The 26,324-nt window shown below is 36.3% G+C and overlaps 1 protein-coding gene across 1 annotated transcript; it reads left to right on the top strand.

Moving 5' to 3' along the window:
- The first annotated feature begins 294 nt into the window (after window positions 1–294).
- On the top strand, window positions 295–26,324 carry LOC138394479 (uncharacterized). Its single transcript, XM_069486489.1, has 8 exons — window positions 295–458; window positions 9,302–9,423; window positions 11,359–11,497; window positions 13,460–13,581; window positions 15,302–15,412; window positions 20,296–20,402; window positions 24,005–24,095; window positions 26,208–26,324. Exons 1-8 carry the CDS (start codon window positions 362–364, stop codon window positions 26,322–26,324), a joined length of 906 nt encoding a protein of 301 aa, XP_069342590.1. The 5' UTR covers window positions 295–361.

Below are 26,324 nucleotides of genomic sequence, written 5' to 3'. Positions count from 1 at the left end.
GGAATTTGCTAGCTTCCACTGGCTTTGACTTTAGTTTTCTACTGCTGAATAACTACAGCGGCAAAGTTAGTGGTAAAATAGGAGGCTCTATAGCGCTGTGACCTCGGGAAAGAAAGGCCTCTAGGAGCCACCTTAGGAAAATGTGACTGCACTGAGCACTGGCAGCTAAAGTGGAATGATGAGAGATGGGGGTGGGATTGAAGGTAGGGATTCCCGGGTGCACGTGAGGCCTCCATAAAGAGGCGGGGCTTGGGGCTTTCGCAGCGAAAGGCGGTTCCGCCGAGGGTGGGATGGCTGTTCGGGCCAGCCTCTGCCTGCGCGTGCGCAGTGCGAACCAGCCCGAAGCGCTTGCTGTGGAAACATGGACTTTCGCTCCGCGAAGCGAGCAGTACTACAGCTTCTCCGTAATGTATCTCCGGCAGACTGCCCGGCGCTGCTCCAATGGATGCGAACTACCCGTAAGCGACTAGAGGCAGGCGACTGGGGCAAGGATATGCTGTGTGGACGCTGGCCTGGGGACTTGGGCGGGATGAGGCCAAAAGCCTTCCACGGGGTCGCTGTGCTGGCCCCTGCTCTCCCGTGGGGTAGGTTAACTGAGGCACGCCTCAGACCTTGGGCCTCTCTGAGTACCGCTTGCGATTGGGTGCGGGAAGAACGGGCCCTAGGTGGTTTAGGATTTTGCTGCAGACTTCGGACAAGCCTGTAGAGCCTCCTTGTGCTTAACCCTTTTTCTGAAAGAGTTTTCTCTCCATTACTCCCACAAACTTGTGCAGATCGATAGAATACTACCTGAAAAAGCACTTTGCAAGAGAGGTTTGAGGCTGTGAAATTGCAAGCTTTTACCATGCAGATAAAATCACCTGGAGCTAGTGCATTTATTTTCTTGATTGTGAAATGGACCATTTAACGGCAGTATTTTTTGGGCGGGGGAGAAGGCGGGGGAAGACTTTGATTTTAAACTTAATTAATAATAGTAATAATAAAAAGCACAAGTTAGAATTGAGGAAGTGTGGTAATTAGAGCTAGTTACTGAAAAATGAGATAGATTTATTCTGGCAAAGTGAAGCCTGGAGAAAGCACAAGAAAATAGGATATTCCTTGTTTGGTAGCTATGCTAAACACTACTATGTCGCTAAATGTTGATTCTTACGGTTGTTTTCATCCAGACTCTAATGACCTGAAAGATCCTTGTTTGCTAATGACTCCCAGTTTTAGATTTTTAACCTTGACCTATTCCTAAAACGCTCTTTGTGATGTTGGAGTCAATTGGTAGATTTAGGTATTATAATAATAATTATTACACATTTTAGGAGTCGTTTTAGGTAAGATGCTAAACTAAAATTAACTTGAACATCTGATACGTTTATCCTGGAAAGTATAGAAAACGGGGCATATAGCGTCATATTTATGCACATATACAAGATTATTTCAAGATAGGAATTTACAAAATGTAAATTCACTTCATTTAAACCCTGTATTGCCTGTTTCATTCATCGTATTCTGTTTATATAAAACTACCATTTTCATTTTTTTCCTCAGTGTGAAATCATTTATTCCAAAAGCATTGAATGCCTACAAAAGTGACACATACTGCCTAGTTCTGGCAATTGTACAATTACCAAAACATCCTTGCCTTCAAGCCATTTGCAGTGTAAATCTCAGATTTTAGAGGCATCAATTCAGACTCCATTATTCAAAATCAGAAAGACTTGAAAGCATGTTTTGGATGAAAATTTTGTAAACAAGAAGAACCAATATCACTGGCCAAAGAATAGATTTTGACTTTTTGTTAAAGGTACAGAAGTGCCTCTCTAACTGACCCTGTAGTCAGGAAACTCAACCAATTTGTTAAACAATTTAGAAAACAACTTGAGTTTCTGAAGAATGCATATTAACATGAATATTTTAAGAAGTGAGAGTGTCAGGTTAAAATGGAGTGTCTTTTTTTATAATCCTAAAATAGTAGTGTATTAGTATACTTTTTTATTGTGGTAAAATATACAGAAAATAAAATTTACCATTTTAACCATATTTTAGTGTACAATTCAGTGGTATTAAGTACATTCATATTGTTGTGTAACCATCACTGCCATCCATCTCCAGAACTTTTTTACCTTCCCAAACTGAAACTCTTAGTGTGCCTTTTTATGAAGTGGTCTAAGAACAGAACAAAAGATTCCCCCAAACAACTGGTTTTCATTTTCCTGATTAGAAAAATTTGGAAGCTGCAGTGAGCTATGATCCTGCCTAGGCAACAGAGAGAGACCCTATCTCTAAAAAGATAAATAAAGTGGGCTTTTGATCTAGATTTTAAAGTGTGGGATTGTGGTTCCCAACCCCCACGCCAGGTACCAGTCCGTGGCTTGCATCACCGCCCCCTGTCCACCCCTCCATGGGAAAAATTGTCTTCCATGAAACCGATCCCTGGTGCCAGAAAGGTTGGGGACTGCTGGTGGAGGAGACTGACTGCAGTCCTTTAAGTGAAGGAAGCTGAGAGCCAGAACTACAAGTGGGGTTGCCAATAGGCATATAAAAAAATATATTGGAGTAACAATCTATTAAAAGACATTATTCTGAAACTTCTCAATTTTTCCTGGATATGCCAATATAAATTAAGAAGTCAAACTAATAGCCCATAACATTTTCAATTAAGGATCAAGTTCCAAGGGATAGAAAATTAGGGTTTGCTATAAGGAAATTAATAAAATCATCAAGAAAATATTTAAATGCTTAAAATAACAGTAGGTGACTAGAAACATGTAGAAGTTTCTCTTTATCCTTTATTTTAAATGTATCTTCATTGAGCAGAATTGAACATGTCACTGAGCAGCAACTACAGAGCCATTAGAAGTTCTTTGAAATTCCCACAAATCTAAAAAGGAGTCTAGGATCTAGTTATATTTGTCAGACAGCATACTGCTCCAATTCAATGTTGTATTAATATTAAGTAAGCATCCATGTAACTTAAAGATTTTGTGATCTTTATTGAAACTATATGAATTTGTGAAAGTTATCAAGTATATGAAGTAATATTAAAAATAGATTGTTTTTTCAAAAACAAAAAAGTATTATTTGTTAAAAATAAAATTAAAAAAAAAATTGGGCTAGGCACAGTGACTCACGCCTGTAATCCAAGCACTTTGGGAGGCACACTTGAGATCACTTGAGACCAGGATTTGGAGACCAGCCTGAGCAACATAGCAAAACCCCATTTCTACAAAAAAAATTTAAAATTAGCTGGGCCTGGTGGCACAAACCAGTAGTCTCAGCTACTTGAGAGGCTGAGGTGGGAGGATTGCTTGAGCCCAGGAATTCGAGGTTACAATGAACTATGATCACACCACTGCACTCTAGCCTGGGTAACAGAGCAAAACCATGTCTCAAAAAAAAAAAAAAAAAAAGGAAGAAGAAAGCAAATAGGATGGTTAGACTCTGGTGATATGAAGGATTCACTGAAAAGTAAAAAAATTAAAAAATTGTAAGGAGGGGGAATAAAATGAAAATGAAGTTTAAGCAAGTTTAGTTTAAAATAGGTGTGCAAGATATTTTATAGTGGGGAGAAGCTGATAATCAGGGAGCTAGTTAGGAGTTTGTAATGCCATTTGAAGTGTGAGGTGATGACTGGCTGTGAAGTAGCTGAAGTGGGAATGAAGAGGAAATAGGATTCAAAAGAAAGAAAAAGAGGTGTGGCTTAATAACTGACTAGATATAAAAAGTGAAGTTTGACTCAGACATCAGCTTTGGTGACTTTTAATTCCCCATATATTTAATTAAATATAAGTAGGAAATTTTAAAGTATTAGTTTTACCCTTTAGAGAACCTCTACTTTCTCCATTCCCTTCCCACCTACATAGGTAATTTGAAAAAAATTTTACTGTCCTAAGGCAGCTGATTAGCACCTTCCTTTAATCCTTTTCCAAGCAACATACTGTTACCACACATTCTGAAATAGCTATTACACAAGTTAAAAGATGTTCCACCTCACTAGTAAATAAATAAATGCAAATTATTAATAAAACAACCAAGTTTGTTTTTATGATAATATTTAATGCTATGAGGGCTTGATGAAACACATTCATTTCTGTTAGAGTAAATTGATGTAATCTTTAAGGAAAGAAATTTGCAAATATGTAGCAAAAACCTTTAAAATATTTAAGTACTTCCATTTGTAAGAATTCATAGTAAGGAAATAGAGATGTAAAGAGATGATGCATGCCAAAACGTTAGTTGCATTGTTCCCAGTTTTCTAGTTTTTCATAGTTACAACTATATCTAACTGTCCAGGGATAGAAGTGAATAGTTAAATAGAGACTTATATGCATGTTGGGATATTACGCAGCCTTAAAAAATAAAAATATTTTAATTTTAGTGACATAGAGTAAATGCTTATGAGAGACAGTTGGCCCTCCATATCCACAGGTTCCACATCGAAGAATTCAACCAACCGAGGATCAAAAATATTAGGGGAAAAAAATAAAGAATAATATAAATTTTTAAAAAACAATACAGTTTAACAATTATATATGTAGCATTGACATTGTATTAGGTATCACAAGTAATCTTGAGATGATTTAAAGTATCAGGAGGATATGTGTAGGTTATATGGAAATACTGTGCCATTTTACATAAGGAACTTGAGCATCCACATATTTTGGTATCCATGGGTAGTCTTGGAACCAGTTCCCCCACAGATGCCCAAAGACAACTATAATGTTAAAGTGAATTTCAGTTTTATATACTTGAGTAATATCCTATCATATGCCTTTCTGATCTGTTTTTATAACCATTATTGGGGGAAAAGTCTTGCTATTCTTTTCAGAAGTTAATTGCCTACCACACTACAGATAATAAAACTAATTTTAACCTTCTCAAGCTAAAAATTTCCCTCTTAAAGTCTGAAAATACCCATTAACAATTATGAATCAATGACATTTGATAAGAAGACACTTAGAATAAAAACATTTAGGAAAACATGTAGATGAGTTTTTATATCTTACCAAAATGATTAAATTGGATATATTTTCTTACTGATTCACGAAATTGCCAACATTTTTAAAGTGCAGCTTTGGAAAATGAGTTCATCAAACTTAACCTCACATATCTTCAAATAGTAATTAACATTTATTGAATACTTGTTATGGCTGATAACGGTTTTAAGGCAACCTTCTAAACATGATGTATAATAACTCATTTAATCATCAAAACAATCCTTTAAAAAGCATTGTTATTTCCACTGTAGATGAGGCAACTGAGGCTCAGAAAGTTAGGTCACTCACCTAAATAAGTGGTAGGCCTAGGATTCTAATTCAGGCAGTCTGGTTCCAAAGTCCTCTCTTTCACTGCTGTTAAGTTTGTTCCAGAGATAGAATTACAAGAGACAAAGTCAAACCCAGCTAAATAAGTAAAGATAGTTTTAACTAAGAGTCAAGAATTAGAACTCAAGCCCAACTAAGAGAAATTATTTTAGGTAAGCGATTCTTAACCTTCATCTTATCAGTCTTAAGTAGGTTTGATAACATGAACTCTGGAGCCAGAAATGGGGAAATAATTGTACTATTTTCTAGAGATGTTTTGGGGATCAAAAGTGAATGCATGTAGAGCATGTTGAACAGTGCCTTACATACAGTATACAGTAAATATTAGCTATTAAAGATCTATTAACATTCTTCCTGGAAACTATATATATATGTATATACCCGAACACACAAATTTAGGCCCTTTGTTGACCATATAAAGCCCATGTTTGGATCCTCTTAACTAGGATCAGAGTGAAGAATCCCTGTTGTAAATAAATCTCTTTTTACCCTTGAATATGTTTGAATCAGGGTTCGTTGTCCAGGATAAGGGATGCCAATCTCATTTTTACCTGGTATTGAAGTAAAAGAAATGCAGTATTCATTTATTAATGCCTTTCTCCTTTTTTGATAATGGAGTAATTTAATACACAATTTCATAGTGTCTCTCATCTTGACCGGTGATACATTAATTGGGGGATTGACTCCTAAATAAACACATTTAATTAGGGGAGCAGGTGGAAATCCATTGTGATTGTTCAGAATTTGCAGCGTTTCCTGACTTTTATTTCTCCAGCTTCCTAAATCTTGACATGTGATTGTTTAAGACATTTAGGCCTCTATTGCTACCACCACCCCTTCCAACTAGATTGATAACCAGTAGCAGTGGCAATTGGAGCCCTGGAATGCTGCAAAATGAAAACAGAAGAAAATAAGCTAAGGTAATCATGGATTAGAGAACTAGATTGCCAAACTGTGTTCAGTTCCAAAGCCACATTTAAAGGGGCTATTGAGCAAATCCAGAAGATAGCAACCAGATGGCAAAGGATATGGCTACCACATCATATGAAGAACCACAGTCAGAGCTAGGGAGAAGGGACTACTACGGTAGTGATGAGAGAACTGTCACTAGCTGCCGCCTTTGCACTTTAGAGAGGCTGCCTGGCATAATAATTCAGAATTCAGATTTAGACAAGCTTTCAAGTCCCAACTCTAACACTTTCTAGCTGGTATGACTTGAGGCAAGTAATTGAATCTTCTGAGCCCGGAGTCTTTGTTATAGAATAGAGATGATAATAGTGCCACCTATAGGGCTCTTAAAGTTAATAACAGTGTACAAAGCACTGCGTAAAGTCTAGCATGCCTTAAATGCTCATTCAGTAAATGTACAGCAATAAAGATGATACCTCTCAGGCTGAAATTTTAAAAATGAGTTAATATTAGAGGGAGGCAGATTCTGGCTCAGTCTGAGGAAGAAACGCTGTCCCTGGATGTGTTAAAGTAAAAACTGAACAACTCCATATCATGTATCAAAGATTTATACATAGTGTTCTGCCATTTGATAAGAAGTCATTGTCTAAGTTCCCTTTCCATTCTAAGACTCTGGTTTTATAAGCCAAACTCATATGAAACCGTGTTTTTTTATAACATGGTTGTTTATGTTACAGAATTAATTCCAAGGAAATTGGGTCATAAAATATTTTAGTTCCATATAATGAGATTTTTTTATTGGATTCTTTAGTTGTACCATTTACAAATTGAGAGAAGCACTGGTGTGAGTGATATGAGAATTAAATTTGAGTCATAGAAGGTTCCATACAGTGTTCTATCTATGGAGGGAAACTAAGCAGATTTAGGTATTAATTAGCACCTAGGAAAAATTAATAGATTTTAGGATAGAATGAAAAAGGCCAGTTTAGGGGGTGAAATGGATAAAAAATGCTATTTAAATTTTGCCTAAAATTATTTGGAATGTATTGCAATAGTATTTTTGTTTCTCTGTAATTTATATTCTGCCTCCTTCTAGGAATAATTTGAAGCAATAGCTTAGAGCATTATACTAGATATGTGAGGAAAGAAGAAAGAGCTAAAAAGCCTTTCGACATCAAGTCAGAGAGGCAAATACAGGTATTAACTACTATGGCTCAAGGGAAAGTTATGCAGAGAAAGAATCTTTGTATGTAGGGACTCAAAGAGTGGTATTGTTGGGGTGGGGTAAGAGTACGTTGTTTATGGGCAGCAAACAGGTTTATGTCCTTGGGCAGCTGTTGGCCTGCTTTGCAACTTTTGGTAATTCATTTAACCTTAGAACACTCAGTTTCCTAATCAAGTAAATCTGAATCTGAAATTTAATCTTGCTTTTCTTCCTCACATGAATGTTATAATAGTTAATTGACTTAAGTTTCTACATGAAAGAACTTTGTAAGCTATAAAACATCATCCAAATTTTAATTATTTATTATATGAAAATAGCATTCTGAATAAACACAAAATTATTTTATGTTTAAGAAAGACATGATGAGTTGACCTTAAAACATCCAAAGATTTTGGGGACAGAGAATGTGGCGATGGATGACATTTTCTTTAGGATAGCCTTGTTTTCCTATTATGGCTATTTTTAAATTGTAAGATAATTTCCTTGGGATCTTTTTACTCTAGCAAGAATTCAATATAAAGTCTTTTAAGAGGAAGGTAAAATATTTTTCCTACCCTACTATTCTTTTAGTAATCCTTTCCAATCTACATCCTAGACAATAGCTGACTTCAAAAGTATTTTACTTCCAGATAAGATAAGTCACATTCTATTTTAAATTGTATATGTACTGCTTAGAGACTATTATTATTATTATTATTTTTGAGACAGGATCTTGCTCTGTTGCCCAGGCTAAAGTGCAGTGGTATCATCACAGTTCACTACATCCTCCAACTCCTTGGCTGGAGCGATCCTCCTGCTTCAGCCTCCCAAGTAGTTGGGACTATAGGCATATGCCACCACACCCAGCTAATTTTTCTATATTTTGAGATGGAGTCTCACTATGTTGCTCAGGCTGGTCGCAAACTACTGGACTCAAGATCCCCCCCCACCCTGACCTTGGCCTGCTAGGATTACAGGTGTGAGCTACCGCGCCTGGCCAGAAATATTTTTTTAGAGCCCATTACCCACAGAAAATTTGAAACAACAGAACAATGAACACAACAACTTTTACACCCTCATCTAGATTCACCTACAATCTTTTATCATACCTTTTCTACCATTATTGCAACACACACACACTTCTCTTTTGCCAGACCATCCAAAAGTAGGCCCCAGCCATCAGAAATATGCTATTTTAATTATTATTTTATCTGCTGCTCTCGTACAGCAGAACAGCATGATTGTAGTTTATTGTATAATTGGTGCCCGATGTTAGGATGTTAGTGTTTATTATCTGAAGTCTTGGGTACATTTTACTGGAGTCAGGGACACCCAGATTAGGGTTATCTTTTTAATAATCCCTGAGTGATACCTCCTAAATTTTTAAGATCTGTGTGATCACAGAAGAAATATTTGACTAATTATTAGTGAGTTTAAAACCCTAAAAATTAATAGCAGTATTATTCTTGAATAAAAATAAAGTAGTTAAATACTACATATTTTTAAAAATATCTTTGCTTTTATATGATAAGTAGTTTGGAAAAAGGAAAAACTCAATTTTTTTTGGTGTGTACCTTTGTAATATTCTGAAATATTGCTTTTGTACAGTTTTTGTGTCAAAGTTATAAGTGTGCCCTTCACCCAGTTAGTGTGCATTGTACCTGTTAGGTGTGAATTTACCCATCCTCTCTTCCCCCCTCCCAAAAAACTCAATATTTTAAGTAGAACTTGTGTTGGGACTTGAATCTGTTATTGGTTAGGTTTATTTATTGTTATTATACAAATTGATGCTATCTGATGGAAAATATATCCATTGTATGGATACCATCAGTCTAGGTATGGCTACAACTATAAGAGCTTTTTTTTTTTCCAGGAGATTTTGATGAATTCACTCAAGATAATAATGACGTTATGTTGAAAAGCATAGCAGAAGACCTTCGGAATTGCTTACCTCTAGAAACCATGCTTTCTTCAGAACATCTAGCCCTTCAAAAAGTAAATACATTAAATTAATTTACTCTTAGTACTACCTAAGGATTCTCCTATTCGTCCATAACCCTATAGCCTTTCTAGTCTAATTAGCCCTAACTTCAGTTTTAAATAGTTTTTCATTTACTGCTTCAACTATGTCCCTAATTCTTTTGAGTCCTTAACCCTTTGGCTACCTAGTGCTATTCATTCAACAAATATTTTTTGAAAACATCCTGTTTGCCAGGCTCTCAAAAATAAAAAATGACCAATGCCCAACAAGGGCCAACGATATGGTCTTGCCTACATCATTGTCCTGGTTTTCTCTTCCCTGTTTCACTTCCATCACTCTTTTCAAGGATGAAGCTCACCTTTTTGTTTCCTTCTCCTATATTTACATTGCATATTTTTTGCTTATTCTTCTATTCCTTTATTTTTAGAATTAGTTCTCGTTTTTCTTCTCCATACAACCCCCTCATTCAAATTCCTTCAAATCCCAGTCCTTATGGGAGACGTATGCTATGAATATTGTTTTGTAAAGCAAAGCTAATAATAATCTGTTTTTTACCCATTAATCTGAAAACAGCAATCTTCCATGTGGTTTTCAGCCTATAAATACCTGCACAGAGAAATGAAATCCTGTACATTCTTTTTTACCCCTGTAGCTCCTTATGCATAATCTGCACATTCTTAATAGTATTACTAGTGCTGTGCACACTGTGAACACCTAGCAAATCTTAGTAAACATCCAGCCGTTCAGAGTAGATTCTCAATGGAGGAAAATAGTGAATAGTACAGAAATTGAAAGAAATATTTATAATACACAGTTTGGAGGGGGTTTTTTCATGGTTTGTTTTTTTGTTGTTGTTATCTTTTGTTTGTTTGTTTGTTTGAGACAGGATCTTGCTCTGCCGCACAGGCTGGGCTCAAGTGATTGTCCCACCTCAGCCTCCCAAGTAGCTGGTACTATAGGCATGTGCCACCAAGCCCAGCTAGTTTTTTGTTTGTTTGGAGATGGGGTCTCACCATTTTGCCCAGGCTGGTCTCGAACTCCTGAGTTCAAGCAAACCTCCTGCCTTGGCCTCCCAAAGTGTTGGGATTATAGGCATGAGCCACCACATCCTGCCTGGATATTATTAATAAAGCAGTCTTTATTGGTATATGATATACCACAATATATAAAATGAGGGGAAAAAGTATTCAGTTTCTGTATAATGGAACCACAATCTTTTAACAAATTAAACTGTTTTTATCTTCTTCAGTTTCTTTCTGATCCTTGTAGATATCCATACCTGATTTTTACATACTTAAAATATAGGTTTCTTTGTGTAAATGGATATATAATTTTTAGGTATCCAAATAGGATTCTTTATTATAGTTAAATACAAAGAATCAGACACTTTTTTTTGTAGCCACTTATTATTATATCTTGTACCACAAATTTTTTGTGGTATAAGATATATTATTTGTAAGCACTAAGTTTTAATAACTTTTATTATTTGAAAACTTCACTTTCTGGGCAAAGATTACTTGTTAAATATTTTGATGGTAAGTCAGTGACATGTAAGACTCAGAAGACTTGGTATTACTTTCATCTTTTCCCCCTATTGTTAACTAGTGTAAGTCTCTGAAGAAATCTCTCTGGATATTAATTTCTTTGTCTGTAAAATATACTACTTAGGATGGACAAGATGATCTCTAATATTCTTTTCAACTAAAATATTATGTATTTTTCATAGCCACATTTTATAGCATTCCAGGTCAAATTAAAAGTTGCTAGTGTCTCAGAAATAAAATGAAAAAAGAACAGTTACTGACTTGAATATGTAAAACTTATCTTTCTGTGCCTTATTTTTGCTCTCAGAATTTTAGCATATGAACCACTGATGTTTTGCCTTATTTAGCAATAAAAAGAGACTTCTTTGTACTTTGGTTCTTTTGATGTTTTTCTCTCCCTACCAGATACAGCAGCAGCCAGACCCCACAGTTCACGTTGATGCATTCCTTTATGATGAGGACTTTATTGATACATTATGTGAGGAAGGAAAAATGAGCAGAAACTACTGTATGGTGTGTGGCTCACACCAGACAGCACCTTTAGGTAGGCACTCAAGCGAGCCAATCTGATGACTTATATGTGTACTTTTTCCTTACATGATTATGCAAATTTTCGACTAAGCCATTTGACGTTTTTTGAAACATCTGCAGCATGGCCTTTACCAAATATTGCAGTTAAGGGGACTAAGTAGAAATATTATTTAGAGAAGCTAGGCTACTTATTGTCCCCCAGGGCACTTCTAGAAACTATTTTTCATATCCAAAAACTGTTTAACCAGAGGTAACTCTTCAGGTCCAGAAACTAATCAGAAGTGACTGAATACTTGACTAACGATTCATACTCTACATACTCAGCAGAGATTGATAATATTAACCATACACTGATTTATTTACAATGAAAAATATAACTTCCAAAGGGGCTGAAATGTTCTTCCTACAAAAACATCTACTTGTGAAGTCATATAGTAATCAGATATTATTGGGTGGGCTTGGACTCAGAAGACAGAGATAGATAATCTTGAGAAAGAGTTTATTCAGGACATAATTTGACCCAGTGAAGCATCCTGATCCATAACAGAGAAAACTCTAGTGACAGAAAGTCTCCTGCATATCTGCCTCTCAGCTGCAGCACCTGTGTCCCAAACAGGAAACGAGACGGACTCCATTCTGCTAATATGTTAAGTCTTCTGTCAATACATTCTTTGTTCAAACTGGCTATGATTGTCTAGTCTGTTGCTTAAGGCATGCATCTCCCTTGCTCACTTAGATTTAGAATTACTGCATAGGGTGGGCTACCCCTCCTGGTAAACAATAGAGGAAAAACTAAAAAAGTGAATTATAACTCTAACTCTGTATGAAATAGATCTGATTTGTAGAGAATCATCGAAGAGCTATATTTAACAAATAATAGTTAGAAGATTAGGATGCATCTGCCCATAAAAATCAGTGTTTTAATGACTGGGCACCCAGGGCAGCCCAGATAACTACAGTGAATCTGAAACATCTATCACTGTGTGGGACTCTTCCTCCCACATGACATAGGGCATGTCTAGCTAAAAGACATTAATAGTGATTCTGTAGCCCAGAGAAGAAGCACTGGTATGGCAAAGAGAGTGGTGAGGATGAGGATCCTAGGGAGATAAGGATTACACTGGTCAAAGCCCACCTACCCCCAAAGAGTTACCTTTGAGACCTAGTCACATCCTTTATTCTCTTCCAAAGGATTGTCCTGCCTGCTTCCATTTCCTTGTCACCATCCATTGGTTGTGACCAAGATTTCCCCCTTCATGCCCATTATATTATATAGAACATAATATAGTCTTTGGGTTACCTCCATATCAGGAGAAAACCGGACTCAGGCTATCCCAGGTATTTCATGACAGAAACTGGGGTGAGAAGATAGACTAAGAGGCTAGAAATGGTGGCAATTAAGCTAAACGGAATATGAACAATTTATGCAGTTATCTTAATCTCCTTCCATACCACTCCTCTCTTGCACTCCAGAACACATTCTAGGTTGATCAGGGTAGCCATATCACACAACTCCAGAGACAGTCATTCGTTTGGTAGTCTACCATCAATGCAGCAGTATATGGTAGTTCTAAGGTTGATTCTGGGGTTAGGTGAGAAAGTCAGGAGATACGGAGGTTAGGAAGTCATCCCAGGCAGCAATAGGTAATATGGAGAAGAGCAAGGGAAAAACCCAGGACATCCCAAGCAAAAGCAAAAACAAATGAAGGCCACAGGGATAGGGACAGTCGTCTAAGTAGCTATTCCCTATAGGTCTTTTATATGGCAGAGACTTAATATTTGTTCTTTAATGCAGCTTGGAGTAGATGAATATAAAATTATTACATTAATTTTTTCTAAATAACTTCCAGATTTCATTGATTAGGAAAAAAAACATGAAATATACTTTATAAATATAGGTGAAAAAATTAGAAGTACAGAATATAATTGTTTATGCCCAAGGAAATTTGATGTTCACTGTGTTCTAATTTTCTAGCATTTATTTCACATTCCTTCTCCCTCATGGAATTGAAGTTCATTTATCATCATGTACTCCCTGATCTGTCCGGAAAGATCTTGGTTGATGTTGGCTCCAGGCTCGGCACAGTCCTTTATGGGGTAAAGTTCAGCTTGTGGACGTTCTCAACATTTGGAAAATACTTTCTTCTCCTGCTAGCAACAGCTTTGCCTGCCACCATGCAAGGTGACGGCTTGGCTTTATTTATTAAAGTAACAGAATAATAAGGTTAAAATAGTATAACATAGGCAGGCACCTAAGTTCCATTTGATGGTAATAACTGAATTTGGAATTTCAAAGACAAGCTGTCTGATTTACATTTTATTTTTATCTATACTAATTTGTCTCTGCAAGAAAAATGAAGGAATATCAACAAAACAGAAGCATGTGACCTCTCATGACACTTTTGCTATTTGTGAGTCACTATTGCCTTCTAAGCCCTTCTGTTTTTGGTATCATACAAAATGGTATGCTGAGCTTTGATAAGAACTCTTATAAAACTGAGAAATTAACTTGACCTAGGAAATTGCTTCATGGCCATAAGCAAGTCACTTAACACCTCTGGGCCTCTAGTGCCTCATCTGTAAATGAACAAACTGATATCCAAGGACACATCTTGCTCCAATCATCTGTAATACAAAGTTTGAATGTTTGTTTCTAAAACATCACTTCAATGTGGCTTTTTTAAAAAAAAATTCAAATCATGAGAATTTCTTATGTTCTTAAACAGTTTTATCCAAAAACTGAAATGTAGTTTCTGGTTGTCATTAGTAGACTTTTTAAAACATGTGGCCAACAGCAGTAGAGGCTCATGCCAGAAACAGGCACTATCAGTTCCCAGCATTGTCTGCTTTAAACAGAAAAAGTTAACCCTTTAGTGCTTAATTTATTTTTCAGTGTTCAGACTTTTATTCTGTAATTAGGAAAGATAGCCATAATAGAAAATATATAATTTGTCTCCAACAGATGGTTTTTATTTGGAGAACATTAGAGATTATGATCATTTACCATACTTTGCCTACCTTAGTTAATTTTCTGATTTGTCTGAAAAGTATAAGACTGAAATATTTGTGGCTATGCAGATACGGTTGTCAGCATTGATAAATTTTAAAATATTGTCATTTTTCTCCACATTAGTCACTGATTCAGTCAATAAAATTTTTTTGAATGCCTACATATACGCTGTTGAACATATTCTAAAAATTCATGATGAGCTTTAGATATACATTTGGTTTTCACATAAGTTGATATTAAATGATCTTCAGAAAATGACTTGATCTTTCCCTCCAAATTATTTTTTTGTTGTAGTCAATTCTTGATTATTCTTATTAACTAATTGGTTGATTGTCTTTGGCAGATTGCCACACACCAAGGTGACTTCCCTAACCCAAACAGTATATACCTCAGACCATCTTCCCCTACTGTTAGACTGTGCATGATTTTCCATTATATTCCCCACAGGCTAACTCCTTTCTTGCCTTCCCCCGATGTAACTTCTCAAGAAATTACAGAAGTTGGATATTAAACAGAAAATCTATATGTGATCACTTTTCTCATTTCCAACTTTGTTAAATGCCCAGTTTTATCAGGAAAAATTTCTCTTTAAAAATATAACTGTTTTAAATAATGGGAATTAAACTACAATCAAGGCCTTGATCACTAAGAGTCTTTTAAGTTCTGGAAGTCAAGTTTTACATAAACTGCAAGATGTTATTTATCTTTTATTTTTACTTTATTGAATTATATTTTTTTAAGTTTGGCATTTTAAATTTCAAGTAGAAGTAAAAGTTAATTCATTTGTATCATATCTTCCTATTTTAGGGTTATTTTTACAGTTCAGCAGTGCAGCTCTATGGAGTAGAATTGAATGGAGATTTTTGCCAGTTGCAGGAAATGATCATTAAAAAATACCAGTTCACTGACAGAATAAAGGTACCCTTTAAAATATATTTTCTTGTTACTCATTATATAACTTAATTTAGCCAAATCTCTATTACAGTGTTTTCAAATCTATTCCTGATTGCCATTGTGTATAAACAGATTGAGTTGACTTAATATTTCAAAACATTAATAGAGATGAACTATTATAATTATATCCTACTCATATTTCTTTTCTTCCCTAATTTTATTAGAAAGTAAATTGTTTTTAATTTTCTTCATATCAGCTATAGTTTTGATAGCAGCAGTTTTGAATTTCTAGAGGTTGGTTAGAAATGCATTTAAACTCTGAGTTTTGAAAGTAAGTACAAGGGCTAAGTAATGCTCACCGTTCTTTATCTTCCTTTTTCTAAGCTTTCAGGAGGTATTGTGGATGCCACAGAATAGCAGTTCATAGGGAAATGATTCCTTGGGTTAGGCTATGACAGAAGTTTTCTCTTTTTCCTATATTTAAGGTAAAAAGTAACAAAAAAGGGGGAAAGGAATTTTTTTGGTTAATGCAGTAATCTTTATCATTTCACTAACGATCCTATACTTTTGATGGCAATGCAGAGAAATACTGATTATCTCTTATGTTAAGGGCAATCTAATGTTGAAAGACATACCTCGGTAAGTTTAAGGATGTAGTCTTTCCCTTTTTTATAGAAGGAAGTTATTTCATTCTTTGCTCCTCCCCTCCTCCCTCTCTTGTTTCCTCTCTCTCTCATATTACAGAGGCAAATGATCACAGTAAATTCAATGTCCAATAATAAGTTCATGAGTTTTTCTCATTATCCCATATGTAATGAATAATAACACACTGCTCTTACATATAAGAATCACATAACAGGAATATCGATTTAATTGAAAATAGAGATTTTTAAATTATGAACTCTTAAGAATCATAGCTTATAAATGGATAACCAAATAATAATTTATTACTGGGGTTTTTTTTAAGAAGATGATAAAGGTATTCAAAATAAAGGTATACAAAATACATATTTATTTACATTTTTAAAGATTTTTACCCCTGGTTTTTCAAAGGAAAATATACAGATACACACCCACCCACATATTTCCTGGCTTATGGCTTCTGTGGCCATCAGCAACTCTATGTTAAAAAGATTTGTTAAGATTTATTTGTTTATACCATCTTGTGACTATTGGAAACCTTAACAGTTTCCTTGAAGCTATAAACAAATGGATTCGAAGGGCCCTAAAATCAACAGAAAGGGATTCTAGGATTATTTTTTATAGTACCGGTTGAAATCTGACTAGCCTCCAAGGCTCAATCTTTGCTTTTTTGTTTGTTTTTATTGTTGTTTGGTCTTTTTAAACAAGGCTTTCCAAGGGAAGTCTGGAAATCCTTGGTTGCCTGCTCATACTTGAGAGTGAGAAGCAAAAAAGCTGATTGAAGTTCTGACCACCTGAGTGGGGACTGTTAACTGTGGACTTCACTATTGAGTGATCTTGTTGGGTAGTTAATTACTTGGGAAATATGTAGTGCGGTATCTTAAGATCTTTCCTATTGGGCTGGTCTTATTGCCTGGAGAAGACCTTTCCAATCACCTAGCTCAATGGCAAGCAACATCCTGGAAACTGAGTGGTAGAGGAAAGGGGTTGGGAAGGTGAGGGTTCTCAGGATCCTCTTTGCATGTTCCCTTAATTTCCTTGTTTTCAGAACATTACTCTTTCCTTCAACTAGGCATGGTATTCTCTGGTCCTCCTTTTTAACCCTCTCCAGAGAATATACCTCCGTTCTTTTGCTGGGGTTAGAGGAAGGTATGTAGGATCTAGGCTGCTTCCTAAACTAACTTTCAACGAAATCCCCTTATTTTTGGTATTTCTCCTACTCCTTCACCTGGTACCACCAATCATGAGCCTTTTGGAGATTCTGTAGCATAAATCAGGTTTGAGTCTTAGCTTTTAATACTTCTAGCTTAGGCCGGGCGCGGTGGCTCACGCCTGTAATCCCAGCACTCTGGGAGGCCGAGGCGGGCGGATCGTTTGAGCTCAGGAGTTCTAGACCAGCCTGAGCAAGAGCGAGACCCCGTCTCTACTAAAAATAGAAAGAAATTATATGGACAGCTAAAAATATATATAGAAAAATTAGCCAGGCCTGGTGGAGCATGCCTGTAGTCCCACCTACTCGGGAGGCTGAGGCAGTAGGATTGCTTGAGCCCAGGAGTTTGAGGTTGCTGTGAGCTAGGCTGACGCCACGGCACTCTAGCCCAGGCAAGAGAGTGAGGCTCTGTCTCAGGAAAAAAAAAAAAAAAAAAATACTTCTAGCTTAGAAATCAATTTTCTCAGGTCTCCTAACTTCCTGGTTACTTCCCCTTTTTTCCTAACTTACACATATTTATGTCTGTTGTTTCCTTTCCCATTCTCCCTATGCTTGTGGGTTTATACCTTCTTTTTTAAAAACCTTATACTGTCATAATAATGAGGTTTCAGTAATACACAAAAGTACATATATGTGTTTTATCCACTATCTTTATATGCAAGCAAGGCCCATAGATTTAAATTCTTCTTTCTTCCGTTTCCTATAGGGTAGAAGTTAATTTTCCCTTGTTTGTATCCCTGGTGTTGGCTTATTCCTTTGATGGCATTTATGTAATGTTAATTACCCTAGCTAATTCATCCCATTACTAGAATATAACATATTTGAGAGCAGATATTATGTCTCAATTCATCGTATATACCTCTACACAGTATCTTGCACACAGGTGGTACCATTAAATATGGCTAAAGTGATTTTGGTTGTCTTGTGGCCTCTGCATTGTCAGCCTTCCATAGTTTTCTCAGAGCCATTCCTTAGGGTTTTTCTGGCACCTCCAGAGCACCTCTGTTGGCTGCTGTAATTCATTGATCCACTGGATTGGTTTTTACACTGTGTGGTGGTAAGGCATAGGGAGAAAAGAGTAAACAGTGATGGGAAAGAAAGAGGGAGAACTATGTGAGAGCCATGATGTATCAGTAGATTAATTTATATATCTATTTCATATCTAAGCTACATGTTTAGAAAGCTTAAAGTGACTGACTTTTTTCTTTATATTGAAAAATATGTCAAGGTTATATTTAGAGGCTCCAGGCCAACTTAATTTAAATTATTTTAGCATGTTTATTTTAAACAAAGAAAATCTTTTTTTAAAAATCAGATCTTACAACATTCTGAATATTATATATTTGTAAGACCTAATGCTTATTTGAAAAGAAATATATGATACAGGCCGGGCGCGGTGGCTCACGCCTGTAATCCTAGCACTCTGGGAGGCCGAGGTGGGCGGATCGTTTGAGCTCAGGAGTTCGAGACCAGCCTGAGCAAGAGCGAGACCCCACCTCTACTAAAAAAAATAGAAAGAAATTATATGGACAGCTAAAAATATATATAGAAAAAATTAGCCGGGCATGGTGGCGCATGCCTGTAGTCCCAGCTACTCGGGAGGCTGAGACAGGAGGATCGCTTGAGCTCAGGAGTTTGAGGTTGCTGTGAGCTAGGCTGACGCCACGGCACTCACTCTAGCCTGGGCAACAGAGTGAGACTCTGTCTCAAAAAAAAAAAAAAAAAAAAAGAAATATATGATACAAAGTGAACCTTTTTCTCCTCTTTTTAAAATAAAATTTGTTTTGCTCTTGAGCAAATGTTTCTTCTTGGTGTCCTGCCTATTGTCTGCAGTGTAAGTTAATTTTTTGAGGTATATAGTTTTTTGTTTTGTTTTTTTTGAGACAGAGTCTTGCTCTGTTGCCACTACACAGGCTAAAGTGTAGTGGCATTATCATAGCTCACTGCAACCTCAAATTCCTGGGTTCAAGTGATGCTCCTGCATCAGCCTCCCTAGGAGCTGGGACTGTAGGCATGTGCCACCATGCCCAGCTAATTTCTTTTACTATTTTTTGTAGAGATGAGGTCTCACTATGTTGCTCAAGCTGGTCTCGAACTCTTGGCCTCAAGTAACCCTCCCACTGTGCTAAGATTACAGGCATAAGCCACTGCACATAGCTTTATATAGGTGTTTTTTTTTTTTTTTTTTTTTTGAGACAGAGTCTCATTCTGTTGCCCAGGCTAGAGTGCCATGGTGTCAGCCTAGCTCACAGCAACCTCAAACTCCTGGGCTCAAGCAATCCTCCTGCCTCAGCCTCCCAAGTAGCTGGGACTACAGGCATGCACCACCATGCCCAGCTAATTTTTTTTATATATATTTTTAGTTGTCCATATAATTTCTTTCAGTTTTTAGTAGAGACGGGGTCTTGCTCTTGCTCAGGCTGGTCTCGAACTCCTGAGCTCAAACGATCCACCCGCCTCAGCCTCCCAGAGTGCTAGGATTACAGGCATGAGCCACCACGCCCTGCCTATATAGTTTTTAAATAAAGTGTTTTGTTTACTTTTTTGGATAGGTAATACATTCAAACTAAGTTTAGATGAAGACTTGGACAAGGCTGTTAACATATTATCATCTTATAATTTATAGCCTACTTTTATAATTATTATCTGGTCCCATTTGATTCTTTGAATCAGGACAGATACTGTTCTGTTTTATTTATGAAGAAACTGACTACCTGAGAGTACAGACCTAGTGGGTGATAGAGCCAGAATTTGAACATAGGTCCTCTGACTCTTCCAACTAGTGTTTAGTGGAAAAAACTCTAAACTGAAAGTCAAAAGAACATAATTATGACTGGGTAAATAATTCCATCTAAAACAAGTGAATTTTCACAAGTTCATGGTTTTTACTAGATAGTGTCTCCTATAAGCAGTAGTATTATACTGTTCTTTCTCCCACTGTAAGAAGTATTAACCTTTCATATTGCTTCACAACATCAGTGAACCAATAGTTATTTCATATGTGTTTATATGATGTAGTATCCTCATTCTCTTATCTGAACTCATTCTTCTTCAGGTGCTTCATGAAGACATCTGTACCCAGGGTTTACTTCTGCAAAATGCTGATGTTGTCATCATGAATAATGTCTTTGAGTATTTTCTTAATGAGGCAGAACAGGCCAGGTATGTTATTTATTCAAGCAAAAAATGTGTTATTAAAATATATCCAGCAAGGTTTGAAAAGAAATTAGTAAACCAGAAATGTTTTCATATTAAACTTTTTAAGAACAACCTCAGCTGTGAGGAGATTATATTAATAAGGAAATGTGTTATACATAAAAGAAAAATAAAAACAAACTTTCATTGTCTAACTTTGTAAAATGTTATATCTAATTTTTGACAGATATAAAATTATTTAAGGACCCAAATATTTGCTTAGTAGTGAGGGATACAATAATATATCAATTCCCAGTGGGCCTTTATACTTATTCTTTTCTGCCTTAGTTTTCTTTTCTATCAAATAACAAACATACCATATTGCTATCCCATCACAAAATAATGGGAATTGACTAAAGCTTATAAACGAATATAAAACAAGATATAAGAATATTAACCTGGAAAACAGGGATTAATTTCAAACTTTAAAAATGTTCTTAAGGTAGTAATAACAGGTTCCCAGATAAGTTGCTCTGATTAGAAAATTCCTATAGTCTGTAGTTTGAGGCGCTGATTTTTCTGGTCAGTTAGGCTTGCTGGTATCTTTGTTTTCATAATGGCATATGTGTACTCAAAATGTAGGCAAGCTCCTTTCCATGTATATGAAAAGGAGTTACACTAATATGTTTGGATTAGTGCATCAGTGAGGTTTCCACTGCAGAGAAATAAACATGCATATAATTATAGACCATAAGTAGTAAATACTGAGTGGAATCCTGAATGGCTAAACATCTTTATTCTGCCACCACTTTACTTTCTCTACATTCTCTCTCTTTCTCTCTCCCTTTCTTTCTCTCTTTCTCTCTCTTTCACAAATACATATACACACACACACACACACACACACATCCCCCTCATACTAATTACCACTAGGTTAAGGTCACTATAAAATTAACAATTTAAATAATTTAAAAAGAAGCTAGTTTAACAGAAAGTTAATCATGTAAGCAAAGCTCAGTGAGAGTGGGTGATGATTTTTGGTCATAGGCTAAAGACTAGCAGCACAACATGAGCAAAGTTGTTTCAATCATAGTGCCCTTTTTAAGCATAATTTCCAGTGGACAAAGTATGATTAGCTTTTTGCCTTTTTAAAATGATAAGTAGCCAAAACATTATGTAATTATTGGAGAATGAAATATTACCAGGTTTATGTTTTATATAAAGCTGAAAGAAAAAACGTCTTTAGAGATTCATTATATTAATAGAAAGATTTTGAATGCTGAACAATGATGAAAGCTATTGGGAAACTTGATATGGGAAATACTACTTATTTGGGTTTTTAAAAAAACTTTCTTGGTACATTTATTCACAAACTCTACATGATTCACTGAATATAGGTATTAGCCATATGGTTTAATTCAATCACTTCTCCTAAATTAGTCTAGTACAATGAATTCTAAATATAGATAGGTTATAGCCTCTTGTGATTATCTTCATTGTGAATGATGATATACAAAAGTAAATTTAGAAGATACATTAATAGTAAAGCATTCTGATATTGGAATCATTCTGACAAAACTGACCATTTATCTATATTCGATTTTGTAGTAAGTGAAAGAGAATAGATGGTATAGCTATTTAACCTCCAAAGTCTTATAATCTTAATCAGAATCTGAAAACAAGTAGAATGATACTACTGTAGGAATTGGTGTATAAGAAAAAACTGAAATACATCACAATAGTAGAAAATGTGTACTCAGAAAGGGCTCAGGCTTCAGAATTAAGTTAGATCTCATTAAAGGGTAGCACCCCAGAATTGTAATTTTTAGTTTAAAAGGTACCTCTATATACTGTTTCAGTAGGTGAAACAGATACAACTACTACAGTGACAGTTTATCAGAAATAGCAAGTCTATATTGAACCATGCCAATATACTGGGCTTCTTCATTCTCATTAAATAAACTTAGAAAAGATGTCATTTTTAGGAACCACATCAAAATAACAAAACAGCTCTAGCCCAAACACAATGACATTTATTATTGAACACTGCTACATGATTTTATATCTAGACCAAGAAAAAGAACATTTGTATCATTTTACCTAATAAGCTCCAGAACTTACTAGACCTAATAGCCATTGCTGTAACCAAAATAAATGGAAACTATATTACTGCCTGCCTGCCCCACCGCAAAGGTGCACATCCCGGTATTGCTTGATCATTGCTACCCTATGGTGTGGTGTACTATCAAGACTCATGCATAGTGTAGAAATCCAGTTCATGTCTACACAAAAGGTTAAACAGAACTGGTCAAACAAACATTGCCCTCTGACACACACACGCACACGCACACGCACACAGCATTCCATCATGCTTTAAAGCTGACTAATCCCTTTAAACTTCTGAAGTGCCATGTTGTACCGGAAGTGCTTCCATTGAATATTACTAACAGCCAAATTAAGTATGATTTCACTCTCAATATTATTTCAAAAGACCTAGTCTACTTATTACACTCTCTTATTGTTAGTGATTGTTTGGTTTCTGGCTTCCGTGGACTTTGTTTCTCCATTACTCTTCCCCACCCTTACTCCCAACTATCTCAGTCCTGTTCCAGTCTGTAGAACCAATTCTGACATACTTCATAAAGAATTTAAGGGGCTTTAACTGCTGATCCAGTTTTGTGTATCAGTTCTGAAAACTGAGTTTGGCCGTCTTCATAATACCTTGTAGTAACCTGAATCCCCATCTCGTTAATCTCCTTGTCACCTGAATCCCCATCTCGTTAATCTCCTTTGTACTATAACCTTACAATTTTGCCAATACCCCTCAGGAACTGGAGAATTTACCAATTTCCAGTAGGCTGTTGCAGTCCTGTTTCCTATAGGCAAACATTTTTGCCCATCTGGATTTCTAGATATCACCTGTGCTACATTTCTTTTGTTATCCTCATTTTTTATGAAACCTCATTTACCACGTCTGGTAAAACCTAACATATAAGTATCACACATAAAATTTTCACTGCCCTAAAAATCCTCAGTGCTCTGCCTATTTATCCCTGCCTCTCCATTCACCACTGATCTTTTTAATGTCTCCATAGTTTTGCCTTTTCCAGAATGTCATATAGTTGGAAGCATACAATATACAGCCTTTTCAGATTGGCTTCTTTCACTTGGTAATATACATTTAAGTTTCCTCCATGTCTTTTCATGGCTTGATAGCTTATTTCTTTTTAGTGCTGATACTATTCCATTGTGTGGATATGTTACAGTTTATTTGTCCATTCACCTATGTCTTGGTTGCTTCCACGTTTTGACAGTTATTAATAAAGCTGCTGTAAACATCCATGTGTAGATATTTGTGTGGACATGAATTTTCACTAATTGAGTAAACAAAGGAGTGCAATTGCTAAATTATATCGTAAGAGTATGTTTAATTTTATAAGAAACCTCCAAACTGTTTGCCAAAGTGGCTGTACCATTTTGAATTCCCACTAGCAATTAATAAGAGTTCCTGTTGCTCCACATCCTTCCAAGCATTTGGTGTTGTCAGTGTACTATGTTTTGGCCATTCTAATAGGTGTGTAGTAGTATCTCGTTGTTGTTTTAATGTATCATTTTTTAATGTGTTGTAGAGCCTGGGAATACATTAGCCATAATGTAAGGAAGCAAGGTTCGTTGCTAGTGACAGTACCAAGTATTAAAGATTCTCTCGCAGGGCTTCAGGTATGTAAGCCTCCTTTTCAACATTTTTATTGTCAAAACTTTCCCCCTGCTTTTTTCTGATAGCTATTATAATATTCTAGAATTGTTCTATCTAAAAATAGTGACAGATAATAGGAAAAATAGCAGGACTTTATGGCTTAAGCACTGGTTTGTGATTTATTCATTGGCCTCAAGAGCTCTAAGATTATAATCTTATCTTGATAAAGATTACTTTGCTTTTCTACCCAGTTTTTTCTAACTGTAAGGTTATAGTTTTAGGTTAACAAACACTATTGAAGGTTTCCAAGAGACTTAGAACACCTATATCATAACTTTGTCCCTCAGAACAAAAGGAACAGAGCTGTTCAAGGCTTCTAGAATCAAATGAGTAGACAGGAGCCCGCATACTATGTGCACTTTGGCTTCTAGGTCCATTTGAAATTTTGCACAGGCCACTTCTTTGTCCCTAGATTCTCCATATAAAATTAGGCTAGGCCGGGCGCGGTGGCTCATGCCTGTAATCCTAGCACTCTGGGAGGCCGAGGCGGGTGGATCGCTCGAGGTCAGGAGTTCGAGACCAGCCTGAGCAAGAGTGAGACCCCGTCTCTACTAAAAATAGAAAGAAATTATCTGGCCAACTAAAATATATATATACAAAAAATTAGCCGGGCATGGTGGCACATGCCTGTAGTCCCAGCTACTCGGGAGGCTGAGGCAGTAGGATCGCTTAAGCCCAGGAGTCTGAGGTTGCTGTGAGCTAGACTGACGCCACGGCACTCACTCTAGCCCGGGCAACAGAGCGAGACTCTGTCTCAAAAAAAAAAAAAAAAAATTAGGCCAATATTTAACAATAAAAGTCAACCCAATAAATTGACTCTTATATGCAAGTTAATTAGTATTTGAAAAGCTCTGTGAGATCCCCATATGAAAGGTACTATTATATTTCTTAAACAGAATATTGTCATTTTCTCTAGTCATGCTTTTCTTGCATATAACCACTGCCAAATTTTACTACCAGTTTAGTTTCTCCCTTCAAAAAATTAAGCAATGATGCCAGGCGTGGTGGCTCACACCTATAATCCCAGCACTTTGGGAGGCCTAGGCAAGAGAATTGCTTGAGGCCAGGAGTTGACCATACTGGGTGATGATGTATACCTGTAGTCCCAGCTACTAAGGAGACTGAGGCAGGAGGATCACTTGAGCCTAGGATTTTGAGGTTGCAGTGAGCTATGATCGAGCTACTGCACTCCCCGCATGGGTGACAGAGTGAGATCCTGTCTCTTAAAAAAAAAAAACAACTAATCATCAATAAAACATTTTTTAAAAAATTTTATTAATCATCTAAATTATAAAAATAGGCCGGGCGCGGTGGCTCACGCCTGTAATCCTAGCACTCTGGGAGGCCGAGGCGGGTGGATCGCTCAAGGTCAGGAGTTCGAGACCAGCCTGAGCAAGAGCGAGACCCCGTCTCTACTAAAAATAGAAAGAAATTATATGGACAACTAAAAATATATATATAGAAAAATTAGCCGGGCATAGTGGCGCATGCCTGTAGTCCCAGCTACTTGGGAGGCTGAGGCAGGAGGATCGCTTGAGCCCAGGAGTTTGAGGTTGCTGTGAGCTAGGCTGACGCCATGGCACTCACTCTAGCCTGGGCAACAAAGTGAGACTCTGTCTCAAAAAAAAAAAAAAAAAAATTATAAAAATAATTTATGCTTGTTACAACAAGGGAAATGATTCTGAGATATGGAAAGAAAAGGTGCTAATCTCCCCAGTTTCCCCCCTTCATTCCCTCTCTTTGAGATTTCTTCCCCATGAGTAGTGTGACCCCAGCATACTTTTCCATACTTGTGAAAACATATCTTTTAATATACATGGCCTCCAATTTGTATTATAACTTCTATATTCTTTCATGTTCTAAAATCAGAGTACAGTAAATTCCTAAATCCACGGATCTGTCATTTAGTATAACAAAAGAAGTAATCATGTGGCACCGTATAGACTTCACCTTGTCCATTGGAATACAAATCTGTTGTGTTCTATTATTATAACTTAGCGATGATTTCTTGAAATTCCAGAGAACAGAATCATTCTACAATTTTCATCTGTGTTTATAATCTTTTTTTTTCCTAGACTAATATACAGTTATCCCGGTGGGTTGAAGAAGTACCACTGAACTACGATGTATATCCAGAAAAGGATATTGACAGAGAAGCTCTTGAACAAATTCATTTATATAAGATTCTCTAG

The sequence above is a fragment of the Eulemur rufifrons genome, chromosome 2 (assembly GCF_041146395.1).
Source record: "Eulemur rufifrons isolate Redbay chromosome 2, OSU_ERuf_1, whole genome shotgun sequence".
In the NCBI taxonomy this organism is placed as follows: domain Eukaryota; kingdom Metazoa; phylum Chordata; class Mammalia; order Primates; family Lemuridae; genus Eulemur; species Eulemur rufifrons.
The sequence above is the reverse complement of the archived record's forward strand: the minus strand, read 5'-3'. Positions and strand labels throughout refer to the sequence as shown.